General features: G+C 42.2%; 1 protein-coding gene across 5 annotated transcripts in view; it reads right to left on the reverse strand.

Moving 5' to 3' along the window:
• The window catches only part of PALD1 (phosphatase domain containing paladin 1), a 194,279-nt gene that overhangs the window by 165,351 nt on the left and 5,230 nt on the right, over positions 1-23,698 (reverse strand). Inside the window, exons 1-2 of one of the 5 annotated variants that reach the window (XM_072130458.1) lie at positions 4,850-5,030; positions 4,510-4,613 (exon numbers count right to left, since the gene is read on the reverse strand). The exons of 3 other annotated variants lie outside the window; for them this stretch is intronic. In XM_072130458.1, coding sequence (XP_071986559.1) covers positions 4,510-4,529 — 20 coding nt within the window. In that variant the 5' untranslated portion in view covers positions 4,530-4,613; positions 4,850-5,030. Of the gene's footprint in view, positions 1-4,509; positions 4,614-4,849; positions 5,031-23,698 lie in introns of those variants that run through there. One more of the 5 variants, XM_072130459.1, reaches the window with a different exon arrangement.

The raw sequence follows: 23,698 nt of genomic DNA on the forward strand, positions 1-23,698 counted from the left end.
TTTTTACCATATAAAAACATCTATAGATGAGAAAATCGTGCAATGGAAAAAAAAAACATTTAGTCTACAGATTTTATGTGATTTTATTCTATAGAGATGCTCACTAACAGCATTGCGGATGGAATATATACAATATCCACATATTGAGGAAATCCCTGCAGATTTAGACTCTACAGCATTTCCATTACTGCTGGGAGCGTAAATTTGCCAAATTGGTTGTTTAGCCGGCAATATGTCCTGGTCAATCGGCTGTACGCCGAACCCAACTATTTGGTTTGCTTATCCCTATCCCTCTTCAGTTGTAGCAAAACCATGGCAAAAAGCTTAATTACTGGTCCAGTTGTAATACAGGAGTCCCCATTTCTTTAGTTCTAGCCCCTAATGACTCCATCAGCATGAATTGACCCCTGGATAATGGAATGACACAATTAATTTCTATACCAGTATGCTCTACCATCAATACTTCTCATGCTACGTGAGGAGAGATGATGAATCCGCTTCACATTTAACACTTAAAGATAAGGGAACAAGTTAATTTGAAGCCTACAGAAATCTGTTCTGAAATGCTATGGAGTGTAGTCCGTTATAAGAAGACACGTGTTACTTCATATCAGATCATCACACATATGTCATCCACAGCATAATTGAAGGAAAAAAGAGATTTTCAGAAATGAGTATTTGTATAGGTAATGTTTAGCTTAGCTAGAAATGATATAAATGGTGAATTACCAGGCTTTATATTCCTTTTTCAGATATGGACTGCACACTGTCACTGATATAATGCAACAAAATGAAGGTGAGTGACAAAGGTGAGTAATAAATTCCTGTAGCCATCCACAGACTGGTCTCACAGAGAGCACGGGACATGACTGTCTTCAGTTATTGTTTGTGCTAATTTTTTGTGTATAGTGGGACATGTATGATATCGGGTCAGTGTAATAAGTAATATATGGGTTACAGGAGGTTAGTGACTTTCATGACAGTATACAGAAATAACAGCCTTAGACAGTAGAGCACAATTCTAGCAGTCCAGAAGGGGGAAAAAAATCCACATGATCTTTGCGCCTGGGCGCAATAGAAAACATTATCTTTGATGACAACTAATCTCTGGTAAAAAAAAAAAAAAAAACACTGTCATAGCAATCTGAAATGGTGGCAGAGGATATATTCCTTTAAAATAAAACACTAAGAAAGTCTGATATTGGACAGTTAACCCATGGGACTCTGTAGTCCATGGTGACCTCCATCTAAGGTGTTCTGGAGGAGCCCGAGGGTCCATATACAGGTTTCTGAGAGCTGCCCCATTTGTACGGAAAAAAAAAATTGTAAAAATAATTTACAGGCAGTTTAAGGACACCTCATGACCCCAAGCTACAGCCAGTCTCTCTAACCACAGTGACCTCTGCTAAAGCTCTCTGGATTACTGAACTTTGGCCCCAGGCTGCAATAATCAACATAAAAGTTATCAAATGTGTCTGCAATTCAACTTAATTCTTAATCTTTGTTCCCATGACAGCCCAAAATTATGAAAATACAATTGTCACAGAGAAAAAAAAAATTCTTGAGTTACACTTACAAAATAAACCTGTTCCGACTTGCATACAAATTCAACTTAAGAACAAACCTACAGGGGGAGATTTATCAGAAGTTAAACTGTTCTAGTTGCTCATAGCAAACAATCAGCTCTCAGATTTAATTTTATAATATGTGCGAAAAATGAACACTGAGCTCTTGGTTGCCATGGGCAACAGTTCTGCTCACAGGTACTTCTGTTAAAATCTCCCCCACAGAATCTATCTTCTACATAACCCTGGACTGCCTGCCAAAATAAATATAAATTAAAAAATAAAATGAAAATAAATTTGGGAAAAGCATGAGCTTGATGTTCAACTGTCACAAAAGCCATCCCATTCAGTGAACACCGTAAATAATAATTTTTAATTTAAAATAATTTTTAATTTTTAAAAATAGTGTAGATTTTCGTCTATGCCTCACAAAACTCTAAAAAGCTAATTAAAAAAGACTTATTGTTCCAATAGCATATAAAAAGTCAAGTAAAATAAAAAGGTCATGTATTGAAAAACAGTGATGATAAAATTAATTAATAATAAAGAAAAACAATAAAACAACAGTGGTATTGCTGTATCCACAGCATAAAATAAACATTGGACTATATGGACCAGGGGGATACCTAACACATCAGATATCTAGTAAAAAAAATATATATTTTTTTTATCCCATATGGTAAACACTGCAAAAGTGAACTAAAGGATATTAATGAAAAAACTGATTGACCTGCAAAATATGATATGATCACACAGCATAATCGAACTTTTTAGAAGGAGGTTACAAGCTTATGTGGCAAAATGCAAGCATGTTTAGGAGCTATGTGTTCCTGCTTTAAAAAGATAAAATTTATGTATTTTTCTTTTCAAAAATATTTGAATAGAAAGCAAAAAATGCGTCAGCTCCTCAAAAAAAAATATTTCCTGCCTCCTGGTACTTGTACCTAGTACCTGCATGGGATATGGAAGAATGCCACTAGGAAATACCATGTGTCTCAAAGATAAAATGAGTTCATTTGGTTCTTTGGTTCTTTAAATGGTAACATAAAAATTCTGAGGCTTTTGGAAGGCAGGGAATAAAAAAATGCAGCAAATTAAAAAAAAAAAGCTGAAGTTGGCAACTTTATTCTACAGATTGCTGAAGTTATGGCATTAGCAACTATATCGATCAGTCTGACTTCTGGTGACTTCTTTGAGACGGCATTCTTGAAGCATTGTGAACATTCATTATGTGGGTCAGTTTGGAGTTGAAAAGCAATATCAAGGTCAGCTCCAGCAAATGACTTGGGTAAGTAGAGAGGAGGATGCAGCACTGAAGCAAATAATAATGCAGCCGGCGGGTGGGTGTTACCGGTACTGTATTAATAATAATAGAAATATTTAAAATTCTTAATTGGAATGTACAGTAAGGTCAATATAAGTGCTGCCAGAAGTTGTGGCAATAGCAAATGAGGTATAAAGTATTAGCATAGAGGATCACATCATACAATCAGCTTTTTACATCCACTTTACATGTTACTTATGTTGCAGGTACCTGCGAAACGTAGGAATTTACTGTAAACGCAGATTCATTCAACACATATTATTCCTTTTACAAAAGAGAAATTTTTAATGGTACAGCCCAGCTATTTAGTTTCTACTTCAGCAATTATTGGGAACCGTAACCAGGATTAGAGGGTACAGAAAGATAAGGTATAACAAAGTATTGTACCTCTTCTAGATTTTAATATCACTAAAAGGAGTAGTTAGGAGAACGCTGTCTAATGTAATGGCAAGTTCAAGCACCTAAACTTTGCATTTTAGGAGTCAATGGCAGACAAATGTAACCCCTATATTTTGGTGTACCTTCAGCAGACTGTACATACACAAAGGACATAAGGGTGACAACATGTCCAGAGAAATACAGTCCGCATTACTACATATATACAAAGTTTTAACCAAACTCTTCCGTAATTCGGGTGCTCCCCCTTCACTGAAGAGATTGTTTTCCATAAGCTAACACATAGCTCAGATAGTCTTGGACGACATTTCAGGAAAGAATAAGCTCCTGGCCAAAAATATTTTCAGGAAATGTTACGTTCCCAAATATACTCAGATTTGCTGAGCATGTGCAGTTTTCTCAGTCAACTCTCCAATTACCAATAGCCACAGGAAAAAAAAAAAAAAAACAAAGAAATGAGGTAATGGTACAATGTCTCTAGGGAGAAGGCTTACGCTTCACACACACTAGTGTTATTTTAACCAAAAGCTTTAAAAAATGTAACAATAGAGTCTAGATACAAATAACATATCTAAGTCTCGCACAAAGGAGTGCATATTTTAGCATAGTTTATCAGACTACACTCTCCTAGAGTATAAGGAGTCTTATATGAATCAAATTCCTTTGCATGCACTGAATATAAATGAGCCAGCTACGCAGCCCACTATTGTTCTCAACTTATTTCGGAGCTTCCAATCTGACAAACTCTTTTCTCAAGCCTCAAATTCACTAAGCACTATTCCTTCAATATTTGCTTCCCACCCTAATTGCAGTCTGGAGGAAATTCCCCTATTAACACTGTCAGCAGACGCCTTCAAGATAATGGATGAGGAACTTGGAGCTGGCAGGGCACTGAAAGGAGGTCATTATTAACCACGGTAATAGGATGCCGTAAAGGTTAGACCAGATAGAAAAACGAAATTTCAAACTGTGGCGATTATGGAAATTGATGTGTAAGTAGAGTCAGCTGGCTGAAGGATTATTATAAGTTACAGACATCTGTAGTATGACCAGAGTCCTATTGCAACCAAGAACTGGGTCAATTACACATGAACATATGAGCTCTCCTGCATTCATAACATTTCCAATGAAACAAAACATTAACAATAGATTATGAAAGCCGTGTAACCCAAAGAGCTAGCAATCCTATGATCACATTCCTACTGCATTTTAATATTCTCTTACCTTGGTTGTGACTGCTGCATGGCGGAGACTAGCGTTCCTTCTTTTATTTTAAGCAAATGATGAGAAGTTGCTTTTTTTTAAAAAAAAAAAAAAATACAGACACCCTAGGATAGAAATGATTGACGTTAGGGGATAGAATACACAGAAGTGCACAGCAACAGGTTGTGCGTTACTGCAAATACATGCTAAGGAGGGTAACACAAAGCAGTAAGCAGAGTGCTGGGGAGAAAGGTCAGACAGGCACACTTGGGTACTGCAGACTGCGGGAGGCACTGATAGAAGAGACAGTTATTTGGATATGCAAGGTCCAGACAAGGGGGGGGGTCAAGAAGGAACTCACAGCTAAACCAGATTATAGAGGGATAAGGGTTTCCTCCCTCACTGTTGTAGGGCTGCTTCTCTCCCGACTCTCCCCTCTTCAGTTCTGGGGTACCCCACTCTTCTGGTATTGTCTTCTCCAGCTGAATACAGATGTGCAAAGAGAGGCGGGAGCCCTCAAGCAGCTCTCAGCCCGCACACGCTCCTCCCAGGAACACCATCATACTGGAATTAGGAGGTGGGGGGTTAACAGCAGAACCCAAGCTTATGCAGACACTCAGCCTCACTACACATGTGTACTGAGCCTGTCCTCTTCTACTCTTCATCGTCATCTTCTTTATATTTCAAAATAGGAACAGTGGGTATTAAGGTAATACAACAATCTTGTGAAGGCAGTGATTACATACAAATACATAGGGATATTTCAAAAGACATTGCTAGGATATATTTGTATACTGTGACCCTTAACCAATAGTTAAAATAATAACAAGCAGTCATGGGAAACTTGGGAGATGCTACATCGCTATTCTTAAACAGTGTCCACATTTTATATTTTAAGTATAAAGACTCATTCAGATGTGCACAAACACAAAAACAAAGACTTGTGATGTCCGTGTTCAGTTCATATTGTATCTGCATTTGTTTTTTTCTCATCCGTAGGTAATCAATTTTTCTTAAGTCCGCAAAAAAAAAAAAAACCAACAAACAACAGCGGACATAACGCAGTGGGGCACATTAAATAACAGGGTCACTGGAGTTCACCAAAAGTGCATTGTCCAACTATAATGCACTGTGCAGCGGTTCACTAAGATTGTGCGCCCGATATCCTGCATGTGTCGCTTTCTCGCTCAGGTCCGACAGAGTTTACCATCTATTAAGTGCTGTATCTTAGTGCTTGGGCTTGTGACACAATTTGAAAGTTAAATCCCGTGCTCAGTCTGAATCAGTCGGATCGTCTAATGGCACGCCTCCTAAGTTGTGTCGCATAGAAGACAGCGCAGCAGCGCCACAAAAAGGGTTGTGTGCAGCACAACCCGAGCGCACTCACTTCTTAAATACCTGTGCAAGTTGTTTTAGCACCGGAAAAGACGCACAGTCCGCACCATTTTTCTTTTGCTTTATACAGCATTGAGCTCTTTGTCACCGCTAACCGAACTGCCATGTTTTGGTACTTACTCATTTTTGACCACTCTGATGGACTCTGCAACATCCCCCACCGGGGCCTCTCCTTTTCATGGGGCCTGGAGGCAGCCGGGCCCAGAATACCGGAGTGGCTTGTGATTGCGGCCTAGGGCACGCTGATGTCATGGTGCATGGTATGAGGGCTGTCCGACAGCCTGGCAGGTCTCCAGCAAGTGGTGTTTGCAAGAAATATGGAGGGAGAGGCTGATGTACTGGTTCTCCCCGGGGCAACCGCTAAGTGTCTCTAGGATGAGTCCCTGGGTAATGGATGGGGAGCCTGTGGTGGTAACAGCCGTATCCATGGATCAGACGGAGGAAACATTGTGCAAAATAACTCACGGTTCTTTATTGAACAATAATAGCTCACCAGCCTGGTAGTAGATGCAGGCTGGGAGAATTTGGATGGAGCCATGTCCAATTTGTCGAAGCTGCAGCTCTGAGTCTCCTGAATCTGGTCCTGGGATTTGGTTCTGTGTCAGCACTGAAGGTGTACTAAACACTGTCTGTCTCTCTTCACTCCAACTCTGAACACGGACTGACTGGACTGACCTTACGACTCTCACTGCCCAGGGGTTTTATCCTACTGGTCAGGTGATAGCCCCTCTCCAATCACACTCCAGTTTACAATACAGCCAACAATTGGTCAATAACTGGCATCCGCTTAACCATTGCCTCTTCAGGCAGGATCTACAGCTGCTATTATGTAATAACCAGGTTCTGGAGCAGGGGTAGGGAACATATGGCTCGGGAGCCAGAGATGGCTCTTTTGTTGGCTGCATCTGGCTCTCAGACAGATCTTTAATAAATAGTGATCGCTGCTGTGTGTCTCAGACTGATCACTGGACACAGGCAGTAATGTTACGTCCCTTGTACAACCCAGGCGCCATCGCCTGAGCCTGTGTCAAAGAGAAGAGCGTGGGAGCAATGAGGAGCTGCCTGCAGGGAGCGCTGGTAAGTGAATATTCTTTTTTTTTTTTGCAGTGGCTACCCATCTACTTGGGGGCCATGTGCGGTGGCTACCCATCTACTTGGGGGCCATGTGCGGTGGCTACCCATCTACTTGGGGGCCATGTGCGGTGGCTACCCATCTACTTGGGGGCCATGTGCGGTGGCTACCCATCTACTTGGGGGCCATGTGCGGTGGCTACCTATCTACTGGGCGACATGTGCTGTAGCTACCTATCTACTGGGTGACATGTGCTGTAGCTACCTATCTGCTAGGAGTATGTGCTGTGGCTACCTATATACTGGGGGTATGTGCTGGGGCTACCTATATACTGGGGATATGTGCTGGGGCTACCTACCTATTTGGTGGCATGTGCTGTGGCTACCTACCTATTTGGGGGCATGTGCTGTGGACACCTACCTACTTGGGGGCATGTGCTGTGGACACCTACCTACTTGGGGGCATGTGCTGTGGACACCTACCTACTTGGGGGCATGTGCTGTGGACACCTACCTACTTGGGGGCATGTGCTGTGGTTACCTATATACTGGGTGACATGTGCTGTGGCTACCTTTATACTGGGTGACATGTGCTGTGGATACCCATCTACTGGGGGTATGTGCTTGGGCTACCTATATACTGGGAGGCATGTGCTGTGACTACCTTTATACTGGGAGGCATGTGCTGTGACTACCTATATACTGGGAGGCATGTGCTGTGACTACCTATATACTGGGAGGCATGTGCTGTGACTACCTATATACTGGGAAACATGTGCTGTAGCTACCTATATAGTGGGGGGCATGTGCTGTGGCCACCTATTTACTTGGGGGCATGTGCTGTGGCTACCTATTTACTGGGGGCATGTGCTGTAGCTACCCATTTACTGATTTACTGAGGGCATGTGCTGTAGCTACTTATTTACTGGGGGTATCTGCTGTAGCTACCTATCTATTGGGGGTATGTGTTGGGACTACCCATCTACTGGGAGGCATGTGTATACGGTACGACTCTTACGGAATAACATTTTAAAATATGTGGCGTTCAAGGCTCTCTCAGCCAAAAAGGTTCCTGATCCCTGTACTAGAGCCTTCATAGAGGGTTCGCAACTCCCTCTGTCAGCTCCAAACCTGGAGAGGGCGTTGTTCGCAACTACCAACCTGCCTACATATTGGCATCTATGTTATGTTTTGGTCTTTGTAGTTATCTGACTTGGTGTCGCATAATGCACAGTGATGAATCAATTGCTACAAATCTACAAAAATGCTCTCCTGTATACAAATACTGATTTTTGCAGATCCATTAAATTCTTACAGCTTGAAAAGAAACAGAAATTACTTGGTCCATACGCTATCTGCAAAAAAAAAAAAAAAAGGATCGCATATGCACGTCACACAGGCAGGCTTTCGCGAAAGAGATGCACAGCCTCTACATCACACAGTGTGCAAGCTTGTGCCAACATGTTTGCCGGTTTGAGAGCATCTGTGATTTACAATTATTACATAAACAGGTGTACAATAGCCTTCTGACTCTTAACATTGCCCCACACCAAAATCCTAAAAGATGATGGTGAATTGCATTGCTGAATTTATTTGGTGTCAAGCAGCAGCTTATCTCTCCAATAAGAACATGACAGAACTGGCAAAAATGGGAAAAATAAACCCCAGAATTAACATGCAATTGCCATGATATACAATTTTGGAATCAGCACTTGAGTGCTTTAAAAGGGAACTTGTCATCGGAAATGTGCATAATATACTATTAGCAGTATGTTGTCAAGCAGCTTCCTAGTCATTTCTCTTTCATGGCACAGCGTGGTGGTATCAGCCAGAAAATCAACTTCTAAGTGAGATGTGAATTATTTGCATAAAGTCAGGCAGGTGATTTTAACACGGAAGTAAAGCTCTCCTCATCCCTGAAGTCGGATTGAGAACATGCATCTGACTACAGGAGATGTGGTTATGAAGGTCTCCGGATGCAGAACCATCAATGACAGTGAAGAGGTCGTTCTGAGGCATGACTTCTCTGTTCAAATTCTCAGCCTCCTTGACACAAAAATTACATTACTTCAAAGTTGATTCACTGGATGATGCCAACATGCTGGGTCATGAAAGAAATATTATCTAGAAGCGGTTCAACTGCTTGACAACATATTGGTAGTGGATTATTATTTCTGATGATGGATTCCCTTTAAAATGACCTTTTGGACTTCCGGTTCCGGCGCTGATGGAGAAAGACGCGTGTTAGAGAGCTCCGTCCGACCCCCGCCGCTTCTCGCTCCAGACCACTGCCAAAAGTAGACCGGTGGCCCAAACAACGGGAGCCACCAACAGTATAGCGGTGCCACACTTATATGGAGCGGTACCTGCTACGAAGCGGCCAGAAATCGTGCCCATCTCCCCGCCTAAAGACCGGCGGTGCGTGCTCTCCTTGCCCGAGAATGCCGTCCCTGGAGTCTCATAAGACCAGTGCTGCAGAGGAGACCCAAATGACACGGCCTGCAGTCCATCTCTCAGAGCCTGCACCATCCAAGGTGGGTGATGTGGATTACCAATTGCTAGCTAGAGAGGTGGCGAAATGCTTAGCTCCGGACCTGGTCAGCACGTTGACGGCGGCCATACAGGCCACACTCACGGAAGTCAAAGGGAAAGTGCAAGACCACGAAGAGCGTATATCAACGCTCGAAGAGTGCACGGAGGCGGGAAAAGAATCGATCGCAACCATGACGACTACGCAGCAACAGATTGAACAGCTAACTGCTACCCTGGCTGACCGGATTGAGGACTTAGAAAATAGGTCACGGCGTAGTAACCTACGGCTGGTAGGGCTCCCGGAGAATGTACAGGGAGGCTCCTTGCGCAAAATATTTGAGGAGGACTTACCTCGTGCTCTCGGTGTGGGGCCCAGGAAACTGGTGGAAAGGGCGCATCGGATAGGCCCCCCGGGGGTGAATGGTGGTGAGGGGACAACAACAGAAGCAGCGCAGCGGCCAAGACAAGTGATCGCTAAATATCTGAACTATGCAGACAAAGAGGAGATACTACGTGCTTACCGAAACCTGCGGGCCCCACTATTTATAAGAGGTCAAAAAGTACTTCTTTTTGCTGACTTCTCAGTTGCGGTAATGAGGAAACGCAAATTATTCAGCCCACTTTGCTCTTCTCTGGCGGCAAAAAATGCTCGTTTTCAACTGGCATACCCAGCGTTGCTGAGAATTAAGACACAAGATGGCGTCCAGCACGAATTTAATGACCCGTCAGAAGCGGAATCTTTTGTGGCGCAACTTCCAGCCGAGAACCTGCAACTCCATGAGCGACGACCTAGGAGAACCGCAATGGAGGAGAGACGGAGCAGCCAGCAGCGGGTTTTCCGGGGCCACCAGACTACAGGAGATCAGGACACTCGGGTGAGATCAGGAGAAAGCTCGGGTGGATACCGGAATAGCCGTGATAGAAGTGACTTTTAAATATGCTAAAATTGCCTCCTGCTAAGACATTATCTATTATAGTGAAGTAGATTACAATAGTGGGATTTCTATGTAAGGGAAGGAGGGAGGGGGAATAGGATATAAGAGATATTGGAGGGACAAGGAAGAAAACGAGGAGATAGATAGCTGAGGGGGGGGAAGGAGCGGGAGCCCGCAGATTACTAGGAGGGTTAAAACTGTGATGCTAGGTTAAAGGGATGATGACGAGCAAGGGGAGCAATAGAGGGGGACGAGGTCTTGACGCTAAGACATTGCTATCCGAACAAAAGGTGGGGGGGAGTAATCATACGTGACATCAGAAAAAAGGGAGTCACTAGCTTGTATGCATACTTGTTGTTTTGTTTTACTTTTCTCTTCTCTCACTCTTTTCAAGTAATAGGTAAAAGAGAAGTATCCCCCAAACAACGGGGAAAGGTATTAGGGATCTAATATCGGTGTTAGTGCCCTAACAAGAGAGCAAACAACAGGAGAAGGGGAGGGTTGAGGGGGAGGGTTGTTATTGTTTTTGTTTCATTGAACTGTTACTATAGTGTTCTCTAGTGGTGCAAACTTAATTTAGGAGGTCCCCTTGGGCTGCTTCTTCACACTGTTAGATACCATACCACACGTGACCTGCACTGTTTCTGCTGACACGAACCATGCGTGTCATATCATGGAATGTAAAGGGGCTACGTGCCCCACAAAAGCGAATGATGGTACTACGTCATCTAAAAAAACTGAAGGTAGACTTAGCGTTATTACAGGAGACGCATTTGACTGAGGAAGATTTCCCCAGAATGTGTAAACTCTGGGTCGGGGCGGTGTATGGTTCTCCAGCCAAAGAGAGAAAGGCGGGAGTGATGATATTAGTTAACAAAACCTTGGCTAGTCAGGTTCAACAAGTAGACCAAGACACAGAAGGGAGGTTGATTAAAATTAAATTGCTGTTGCCAACTGGGGCCTTAAGTATCTATAATGTGTATGGCCCCAATACAGAGCAAAAGATCTTCTTTGACACACTCAGCACAAGGATCCTATCAGACAGCGAGTCTTGGAAATTAGTGGGAGGAGACTTCAATGATGTGATGAGGACAGAGGAGGCCAGGAAACGACCAGACCACCAACAGGTACGCCCTGACAATAGGGAAACCCCACTATTCCAGTTTAAACAGTTGACCGGACCAGTAGATGCGTGGCGCCTGCGCCATCCGCAAGATAGAGAGTTCACACACTACTCCCACCCGCATAATACATGGTCAAGACTGGACTACGTGTTGCTGTCTAACCCATTAGTCTCAAGACTGACAGATGCGCAGATTGAAAATATGGTCATCTCGGATCATTCCCCATTACAGACGGACTTGGCGGATGTGAGCCCCAAGGGGACAGATATCCTATGGAGATTCCCTTCCTTTTTAACAAAGGATGAGAATTTTTTGAACCTACTACAGGGATGGTGGCAAGAATACCTGGGAGGTAATAGTGAACATGCTACAGACTCACCATTGTTTTGGGAAACGGGGAAAGTAGTAATGAGAGGACGTATAGACACATATTACCATGGCCTTAAAAAAGCGACACACAGACAATACCAACAAGCGAGCGGAGAGGTTAGGAGGGCGTACACTGACTTTTTATCTCAGCCTACATTAGATAACAAGGAACGGTGGATACGAACACAGAGAGGGTACTTAGAGTGGGCGGAAAGAAAGGAAGCATTTGTTCGGTCACAATTGGAAGTAGAACTCCATAGGTATGGGGACAAGTCGGGTAAGTTATTAGCTAATCTAGCGAAGGGAAGGAGGACACCGATCCATACTCTCAGAATGAGGGACAAGAGAGGGGAAGTGAGAACTGACCCGGCTGGGATTAACGCCTTGCTGGGAGAATTTTACGAATCACTGTACTCAGGCCCTATAAACAGTGGGGAAATGGGGAAATCCTTCCTCGATAAAGTAACACTCCCGATGTTGTCAACGGATCAATTACAGGCATTAAATGCCCCCATAACGGCGGAAGAGATACAAAACGTCATTAAAAATCTCCCAAACAATAAAGCACCGGGGCCGGATGGCTATCCCGGGGAATTTTATAAGGCAATGCGCACCCAGCTGGCGCCAGTCTTGGCTCCCTTATTTACGAAATTTACACAGGGGACCCCATTATCCACTCACATGAATACTGCTTATGTGAAATTGATACCCAAAGAAGGGAAAGACCAGGAAGACCCTGCATCCTATCGTCCAATTTCTTTAATCAACCTGGATTTGAAAATTCTGTCTAAATTGTATGCGAACCGACTGACGCCCATTATGCCAACGCTTATATCACCGCTGCAAGTGGGCTTCACAATGGGACGTTCAGCGGTAGCAAATATGCGCAGAGTATTGCTGGCACTAGATGTCACTTCACACCGTCCTGTGGGCAGCAAGGCGCCTGCCCTGGTCACTATCGATGCAGAAAAAGCATTTGACAATGTATGCTGGGAGTGGCTAGGGCAGGTGCTAGACAACATGGGGTTTACGGGTCCATTCAGAGAGTATTTAACAGTACTGTATCGGGGAGCGTGGGCGAGGGTGAACACCCCTGGATTTATTTCCAAGCCTTTCGCATTACTGAAGGGCACACGCCAGGGCTGCCCGCTCTCGCCCTTGCTATTTAACCTTGCTTTGGAGCCACTGGCGAGAGCGCTGGCAACCTTCCCAGTGTTTGAGGGTATAAAAATAGGGAACTCGTCACTCCGTGTGGCCCTATTCGCGGATGATATAGTATTGTTTTTAGATGACCCATCTACCGAGAGGAATGCAATTATTTGAGGAGTTCGGAGCCTTTTCAGGGTTCAAGGTCAACTCAACAAAGAGCGAAATCCTCTTTTTAGGGAAACAGAGACCTCCCATGAGCTCCTTGGGAACGACCGTTTGTGGTATTCCTATAGCTGCGTCGTGGGTACGGTACCTGGGAATTAAAGTGGGCAGGACGCCGGATTCCTTATATGCACTGAACTACCCACCTCTTTTTGCCAAAATAGCTAGGGAACTGAAACAGTGGCATAATCTACCTCTATCGCTCTTAGGCAGGAACCAGTTAGTTAAAATGATGAGTCTCTCTAAATTATTGTACCCCATGCAAACTATCCCCCTACTAATCAAACATAAAGACGTCATGTCCCTGCACAGGGCAGTCACACATTTCTTATGGAGGGGGAAACGCCCACGTATAGGCATGCGTAAATTGATGGTCCCTAAAGAAAAGGGGGGGATGGGGTTACCAGATATACGTTGTTATAATCTGGCATGCCTATTGCGACATATTATAGACTGGATGAAGGATACCAGCTATTACTCAGACACGGTGTTGGAGGCAGAGTACTGCCATCCATGGGACTTGAAAACTCTACTACATGTACCAATAGGGAAACAACCGGTGACAATTAAGCGATCAACAATGTTCAGAGACACCATCGCGGCCTGGAAGGCTATACGAAAGGGCCTCCGCTTGCCATGGCTCATATCTAAACATCTCCCTTTGTGGAACCACCCAGGCTTTTCCCAAGGCAGACAGAGTAGGTTATTTGTGGAATGGAGGGACAAAGGAATACATACTGTGAGAGAACTTCTACAACAACAAGAACATAGGTGGTTGACTAGGGAGGAACTGATAGGAAAATATGATCTAAGGGGACCCCAATTTTTTCAATATGCACAGGTCAAACATTTTTGCATGGATGTGATTAGAAATATGGAACTAGAGGCGAGCCAAAATCAGTTTGACAATATGTTGCTGCTACCCATTCGTTCGGGAGGGATTTCGATTCTATACAAGGCACTGAGACGGAAGTTAGAAAAGGAGGAGCTGACGTTTACAGGTTGGGCGACACAATTGGAGGGTGAGGAGACGGCGGAAAAGATCCTTAAGGGCTGGCAAGTCCTAAGTAACGCAGTAATAAATCAGGTATGGAGAGACACGCATTTTAGAATAATGCACAGGGCAATATATGCCTTTAATTTTCCACCATCTCCGAGCAACCCCCAAAGACTGACGGCTTGCCCAAAATGCCAGACCTCGGGTACAGACCTATTTCATGGCCTATGGCTATGTGAAAAATCACAGGCTTATTGGGAACAACTGAGAGGGATAAGTGAAGACCTATGGCACCGAGCAATACCCCTAGATCCCATGACTTACCTGTTTCATTATGATGCACAACAGGAGGACGAAACCATACAGAACTTCTGTTGGCTGCCTAAACTGTTCCACGTAATATGCTTGGTAGCAAAGAGATCGCTGCTACAGCAATGGCTGGAGCCAGAGGTTCCAACAACAAATAAGGTGATTGAGCAGATGAAAAAACTCTTTTATACCGAAAAACTAGAAGCAGAACGCCATAAGTCCAAGTTGGCGGGCAAGCTTTTTAAAAAATGGAGGTTGTTTGTGGTAAAATACTTCACTACTCAGGAAAGAATAGAACTAATGAAGCCCTTTACCCTTACTCAATGGTATCTGACAGAGCAGCTCAAGGGCACCCTACACAGGTGGGGATTACCCTGAAAGAGATCAAAACATGGAGACTACTTACGCTGTATAAGTGAAAATGCACCTTGATACGCACCCATTGTTGGACATGTAAAATATATACGACTATGTAAGATAAATGGCCTGCGAGCCAACCACTTGTTTGTATGCTAAATGGCCTGCGAGCCAGTCATTTGTTTGTTTGTTTACTCAAAACATAAAATACAATAAAAAAAAAAAAAAAAAAAAAAAATGACCTTTTGAAATTATTTTTTAAAGTAACCATCATCAGCCATCCTTTTATAGGGTCAAAACAAACACTTGCCAAATTATGTTAAGTCAGGTCCCAGGTAGCATTGAAGCTTATGATGTATACCGTTCCATGGCTGCAGAGTCCTACCACAAATCGGATCAACCAAAAAATTAAAGAATGTCCGAGAAAGCTGGGTATTCACTATGGCACTCTCTAATTGGTCATGCACACGAAAATTGAGATTGGGACATGTAATCGCCACATTTTCAGCAACGAACTTGTCCCCACTTTTTTTGTGTTGTGGATTTCAAGGCCTTAAGAATAAGCATTCCGCTTGAGCAGATCCTATCTCTTTCTATTGTCAAAAGCGCATGAGTGAGCCTCAAAAAAATGCATGAGTGGACCTAAAAATAAGCCTTCCTGCACATGTGTGTAGCTTCTCTGCTGGACAACGATATCTGACCCAACTGTCATAGGTGGTCCACAGGAACATTGTTATCCAGGCCTGGAAAACTGCACACGTCATGTGCAGGAATTCTTATTTTTAGGTCCACTCGTGCTTTTTTTGAGGTTCACTCATGCACTTTTGACAACAGAAAAAGATAGGAGCTGCTCTGTGGTCAAAAGCGCATGAGAGGACCTAAAAATAAGCCTTCCTGTACTTGCCGTGTGCAGTTCGTCAGACCTGGACATCAATGTTCCCAATGTCTGAGACCCCAACTTTCATAGGTGGTCCACGGGAACATTGTTGTCCAGGGACTGCACACATAATTTACAGGAAGGCTCATTTTGAAAGGGTCGTCATGATACAATCAAGAGTCTTATACAGGTCACATTCACGTACATGTAACTTTAAGGTGAAGAGCCAGTCCATTTGGTTATTCAGACAATAAAGGAGACCCAATGTCCATTATTAATGAAAAACAACTCCATTATACTTTCTGATCACTTGAAGGCTTTCTGACCAGAAAAAGACATTAGGGGACATTTATATAAAGTGTCCTCATCTCTGCTGGCTTGGTTTTGACTAGCTGTTGGTAATGGGGTACATATTTCTGTCCCGTGGACAGTAGCACCAGTTGCCATCATGCTAGACAATTTTTCTTTTGGCCGACTCTCTGCCACATTTCAGTGCCCAAAAGATGGAAAGGACAGATAATTGTGTCGGAGTTTACCCAACATGAAAACTACCCCCCTTTTCAAAGCGGAGTCAGAGGATACTGAAAATCACATTTCTTCTGGCACCAACCACTAATAAATGGGTTTGAAAGGAGAAAAGACAGTGGAAGCACCCGAAAAAAAGGTGGAAACCCCAAAGTAAAATGTCCCCCATTAGGGTAGATCTTTAGACCAGTACAGAGTAGAACTAGACAGTTTTCTGCTTCTGGGGGAAACATGTGCTTTCCCACGTAGTTCATCTGAAGGTTGCCTATGCAGCCGATCGGTCACCCCGCTTTAATTATATCAGCACATATAGCGGATACAAAATGACAAGGAAGAGAACAATCATACTCCAGTAATTAGATCAGGTCCCTCTGCTATTGTTAGAGAACTACACATCCCACAGACAGTATAATATGATTGTAAGCCTGTGTTATGCAGAAGTGTGGCAGCTCCTTTCTACATTACTACAGGGCACAATGAATACTTATTACATGCATGTTTCTTAACACCTTATCTATTGTGTGCTGCTAGTGGCTTCAGAAACAAGCACTTTGCATACAAGAAGAATAAGCCATCATTTTGTTGTTAATTGGGTGAGCACATTGGGCTTCAGCTGAGGTCTAGTTGTCTTTAGGTTGTCCAGACTAGAAAGCCGCTTTAGACAGGTTTGAAGTAGCCAGTTTGAGTAATTAAGAATCTGTAGATGGATCCATCTCCTGACACAACAATGGCTCCAGGAGAGGTACATTTCCATTTTTACTCATTAAAATGATTCATTGATTCATTGTCTATGGAAACTTTTCTAGGTACACTTTGTGCAGAAATTAGCTGTAAATAAGCTGTGAATTAAGATTATAAGAAGTGGATGTAATAATGGTGTTTGTTTTTACAAAAGGTGTAAATATTCATTTATAATCCTGTCTAGAATGTAAATGCGGCTGCATAAACAGCAGCTACAGAACCGGCAAGTGATCATTGTCATTAGCAAGTGTCCAGACTGAAAATTATATATTTAATATTGCTTTTTTTAAAATTAAAAATATAAAGTATGATTAACAAATAAATAGGTTAAATATTTTAGTGAGACCTACAATTTAATGTCTTTCCAAGACCTATGGTTAGTTTATAAACAGCCGGTATATTAGGTCCTGCCCTTGGTAAGACATAATATAGGATTGGCCATCAACTCTATATTCACTAGGACCCCGACTTCAGGAGCCAATATTCACTTCACTAGGCCGCGCCACTTCCAGAGCAACACATCAGCAATCTCTGATCACAGCGCACAGGGGGAAGATTTTAGATCAAGTGGTAACACGGACCATGTGCAGAAGCTGACTGTGCTCAACAGTGTGTTTATTTATAAGCCATCACAACATACTCTTAGGTTGGACACCTAAAAGGTTAAAAATAAAGAAGCACAAAAAAAAAATTCATTAGTGTACAAGAGGGAATTTAATATCACAAACATATAAATGTAGAGGTTCTCAGAACGGCAGATAAGTGATAATATAGTGGTCATTCTTCTTTTCTGTAATCATATCAAAGAATATTAGATTAAAATAAATTGAATGGCTGAAAAAAGAAGGCGATATAGTGTAATAGGAGAATAAGATTAGATCTTATAATGATATATATGCCAACTATTTGAAAAGGTCTTTTCCTGTGACAATTCAGCAGAGAAGAGGAGTTTATTATTCTTTTCTTCAGTAAAATATAAACTCTAAATTTAGGTGACAGTAAAAAGCACATAATACAGGCAACATTACATGGCTGAATGGCCATATATAGTAGAAGATCACAATTTTATATGCATATTCCCTGATGTTTCCCAGCTGTGGCACGCTGAGCAGCTTCTGCACAGAACTGGAGACGGAGGAATCACTGTAGACCAGGTCGGCTTTCTTGAAGTTTTGGTTGCCATTTCTATAATAAGGATTCAGATGCCTAACTGACTCCCAATGTCTTTTTGTAATTAATAGACATGGATAAAACTACAGCTATAAGCTTTATATCATGTAGGTTTTTCCGCTACAGTATTGCCCAATGCCAATTGTAAAATTGAAGGTCAGGATGACCATTGCTGGTTTTGGGAGAGGAAAAAACTTACATTTTCAATTGAGAAAAAATACAAATAGTATAATTGTCTAAGGATTTCTAAAACTGTTCTATAAACAATGGAGCTGGCACCAGAAGCAGCGGCTGTCAGCTGTAAATTACAGCTGACACCGCGCCCTAACACTCGCGTGTAAGGGTCTTCCCTCTATTGATCGGATCCCCCTGTACCGCTTACCGGGGGAATCTGATCCACTTCTGGGCTGCCACAAGGTCTGCCAAGTGCCCCAGGGCTGCCCGATCTCTTCTGCAGTGAGACTCCTTCTGGGTCTGAGTGTAAACTGTCTGGGCATGCGTCTGCATATTAAAACAGACCTTTTGATCACTTTTTATAGAATTTTATAAATTTTTTAAAATGGAAAAAAGTGCCATTTTCGACTTTGGGTGCCATTTTACGTTACGAGGTTGAGCGCACTGAAAAACCATAATTATATTTTGATAGATCAGGCATTTTCGGACGCGTCGATACCCAATGTGTTTACGATTTTTACTTTTTCTTTACCCCTCTCCTTCCTATGATTTCTTCTACATCAGTTTTTGAAAGCTGATGACCGTTTTTCCAAATTAAGAGGAAGGTAACCCTCTAGGAACTTTGCACCTGCAACACATACTTCTGCTCGAAATCTTCTACATTGTAAATCTATCCTAGGTTCTTCGATAGTCTCATCATAAAGTATGTGAATCAGGAATCTGAGAAGCACTCGTACACGTGATTTGGCAGAGCCATTACTAAACCAGTTTGGAAAATTATATGGGATAAGACTCCAAAGGGCTCACTTTCAGCTCTTTATAAAGAAAATCAATATAAATTATTAATGAAGTAGTATCATACTTATGGATTGCTTCACCAACTAAACCCAACCATGCCTGATATATGTGATTCTTGAAGAAGCGAGTCTTTGAATTCCTTTTACCAGATCTTTTTGGTATGCCCTATGGAATGCTCTATGCCCTAAGGAATGAAATATCCTACCATTTCGGGACACTATTCATACTATATTGGAATCATTGTTAGAGACATAAATATAGAGAGATCCGGTGGCCAGCTGTTGGGACTCCCTCCTATAGTCTGGACACCAAGTTGTTCTTACATATTCTTTGTGCAGTTTTGGAAACTCATGGCCCCACTTACTGCATTAGAAATAAGAGCGCTCTAGAGTTTATGACAGCCTATTTATACGAACAGACAGACCAGTTCCCTAATATATGATATACGAGGGTGGTTCAATAAGTACCCTTGTTAGAAATGTAGACACCATTTAAAAAAAAAAATATATATTTTTCAACATGGTCCCCTTTTAGAAAGATGCACTTCTCCCAGGATTTGTCAAACTCTCCAAAATAAGCCTCTGTCTCGGCGATGACTTACTTACTCGTTTGAGCTAAATTTTTTTACCTGTGAGCTATTTCTTTATGTTAGGGAACAAGAAAAAGTCACAGGGAGCCAGATCGGGAGAATACAGGGGGTGCGGCATAAATTCATAACGAAATTCATGCAGTTTGGCGGCGACAATTCCGGATGAATGGGCTGGTGCGTTATCGTAGTGAAACAGGACCTTCTTTTTCACCACATGCGGCCGTGTCTCCTTCAATTATTTGTCAAAGCGGTCCAATAACTCACTGTAGTATTGTTCAGTGATCGTTCTTCCTTTTTCTAAAAAATCCATAAGGATGATACTGTCCGCATCCCAAACAATCGTTGTCATGACCTTTCTGGCCGATGGGACCGTCTTAGCTTTCCTTGGAGCAGATTCACCGGGAGAAATCCATTGTTTTAAATGTTGCTTAGTTTCTGGTGTGTAATGATGAATCCAGGTTTCATCAACGGTGACAATTCAACGCAAAAACTCTTCGGATCTCGCTTTAATTTCTCCCAACACTTCTTGGAAGTTAACAGCCGCATCCGCTTGATGTCCACTGTGAGCACCCATCCAGCCAACAATTTTTTCATCACCAACTTATTTAAAATATTCATTGCCATTCCGGTCGACACACCTAGGGCTACATCGCGCACTTTCATTCGTCAATCTGCGAGTATCATGTTGTGGACTTTTTTAATGATTTCCTCAGTAACCATGTCTGCCGGGCGTCCTGGTCGCTCCTCATCAAAAACGGATGTTTGCCCACTTTTAAATATGTTGAACCAATATCTAACTGTGGTCATATATAGCGAAGTGTCCCCATAAACAGCATCCAACTCTGCTTTTATCTCCTCGCATTTTTTTCCATCCAAGAACAAAAAGTGAATTATCTAACGATACGGCCCTTTTTCCATCTTAGCGAAAATCACAAAACACGTCTTACTTAAACGGCTGCCAAATCCAAACTAACCAGTCTACAATTTGTTTTGCCGTCGTTTGATAGATGGCAGCACACGATGATAACACCAACTTCCCTCAGGAACGCCCTCTGTCGTCAAACACAGGAACTTATTGAACCGCCCTCGGTCAATCTGTCTTAAAGATAAAAAGCCCTTACACCAAAACAAAAATAATAATAATAAAAAAAAGTTTATTACGCTTGTAATATGGGAAGTTAAGAACAAAAAAAGATCAAATTTAAAAAAAAGGGCCAAGTAGTTAAAGGGTCAATAATAGTATATCCACTATAGCACTCTTCCGTTAAGTATATACATTTGTCACACAATTTATCATTCCAAGAAAGTAGAGAAAGATCCTGATGGCCAATGAAATTGAAACATACCATAGTTCAACAGCTTAGGCACAAAATTTTAGGAGAAATAGCAGCATGAACGCTGCCACCAACCGGTTCAGAACATAGAGAACACACATTCTCTTAGTGCACTTGTGCCTCATTTCCACCATTTTTCTTTTACTCAGTTACTTCCATCACATCTGGTAAAGTAAGTGTAAAGGCAAGAACAAAAAAAAACAAAAAAAAAAAAGGAAGTTTACTTAATTCTCATCCTTTTTTGGAGATGACTACGACTGATTCTGTCTTAATGTTCGAAAAGATAACAATCTGAGCATGTCGCCAACTATTGCAGATTGTTAACACGGTCGCCCAAATACAGGAACATTAAGTAAGTCATGTTTATTGCACTATGAATTGTTACATTGAATGTGTTTGGATAGAGGGTCTGTGGTGTTAGTTAGTACATGAGTAAATAATATGATGGAAGTGACGACGTGAAATAAACTTGGTCTTTACAGATCTGTATTTACCACATTTCACATTCCTTCTCGATCTGCAAACCACCTAAACCACCTTTCATCTTAGAAATAGAAAGTAGTCTGCTAATTTTATAGAGGGTAAAACTCTAAGAGGCAAATATATTCTATTTCTACTGCTGACACACTTGTGTGTTCTTATGTATCAGATATATAGGAACATTTGTCTTTAGTGGTGGGAGTTTGTGCAAATCTTTGCTACTTTTTAGGCACATTTTAAAACATGTATCGAAATTTATGGGGCAGTTGCACTTTGATTTGCACCTAAAAAAAAAAAAAAAATCTTATTTGCCCAACAATAAGGGGTGAAGGTGCAAATCAAAGAAAACATTGGTCATACATTAAATACATTAACACTGCATCAGACACACACCAGAAAACTTCCTGGCCTAGGCACAAAAAAAGTGAAAATACTCCCAAAAAGGCACAAAACGAAAAATCAAATCAAGTCAAAATCATGAGACTTGTCACCATGAGTCCAGTTCGAGGGAGAGGCATTACAATGTTTCTTAAACGTTTATTGTACGTTTCTGATGTTTTCTAAAAACGTCTTTTATTCATCTTGCTTTCATGACTGTATGCAGTCAAGGAGACGGGATAGCTCTTAGCTCTGGTCAATCCCCCCCCCCCCCTCCTCCTCCTTTCTGCCATGTATCTCACTAAAAACGCCCTGCCCGCAGGTGCGTAATCTCAGCGCACGCGCTGTGCATGAAAGGAAAAAGCCTGTGTACAACAAACATTGGAATGCCTCTACACTGGTCTGTAAGGTGCTGTGTGAGGCTTAGTATCAATGTTTGGGGTGCAGGTTCCATTGAAGACATTTCTCACTCACTCATATAGTTAACAAAAAGTGTGAAACAACTGAAAATATCTCTTATATTCCAGGTTCTTCAAAATAGGCACCTTTTGCTTTGATTACTGCTTTGCACGCTATTGGCATTCTCGTGATGAGCTTCAAGAGGTAGTCACCAGAAATGGTCTTCGAACAGTCTTGAAGGAGTTTCCAGAGATGCTTAGTACTTTTTCCTTCACTTTGCAATTGAGCTCACCCCAAACCATCTCGATTGGGTTCAGGTGTGGTTACTGTGGAGGCCAGGTCATCTGGCATAGCACTCCATCACTCTCCTTCTTGGTCAAAAAGCCCTAACACAGCCCGGAGGTGTGTTTGGGGTTATTGCCTGTTGAAAAATAAATGATGGTCCAACTAAACTAAAACGGATGGAATAGCCACCACTGCAAGATGCTATGGTAACCATGCTGGTACAGTATACCTTCAAATTTTAATAAATCACCACATCCACGCTTCACTTTGGGAACCAGGCATGTAGAGTCCATTCATTCCCCCTTTCCACACGGTTGTGTGGAACCAAAGATCTGTGCTTTGGCCTGATGAGTCCAATTTTCCACTGGTCCAATGTCCATTCCTTGTGTTCTTTAGCCCAAACAAGTCTCCTCTGCTTGTTGTCTGTCCTTAGCAGTGGTTTCCTAGCAGCTATGTTACCATGAAGGCTGCTGCACACAGTCTCCTCTTAGCAGTGGTTGTAGAGATGTGTCTGTGCAGCAGTGACCTGGTCTCTGAGCTGCTGTTAACCTGCGATTTCTGAGGCATGGCAAGTTTCATTTTTTCACATTTCTGATAAATCTTCCCCTATCTCTGTATCTCTATCCATCTTACCTCCATCTTATAGTCATTGCCTGTAGTAACCAATCAAAGCTCAGAGCTCATATTAATGACCTGTGGCAGAACAGCAACCAATAACGGTTCAGCATCTAACTGCCAGAGCAGCAGACAATGGCTCCTGTATATGGCGGTTAATAAATATATTTTGATAGATATAGATATGAATAGTCCTTACAAAAATAAGGTCGAAAGTTGTTCCAGGTTAAATCTGTGGGCATCATAAACCATGGGCACTTACTCATAGATCCAGGCACCGTGATAATCTTCTTATATTTGTTATTCATGGCCTCCTTCTTTCTATAACCAACTTTTACAATTATGCTAATGAGTCAGTATGGATATGAGGGATGGCTCTGGCTTC

This window comes from Engystomops pustulosus, chromosome 11 (assembly GCF_040894005.1).
Source record: "Engystomops pustulosus chromosome 11, aEngPut4.maternal, whole genome shotgun sequence".
Lineage (NCBI taxonomy): Eukaryota > Metazoa > Chordata > Amphibia > Anura > Leptodactylidae > Engystomops > Engystomops pustulosus.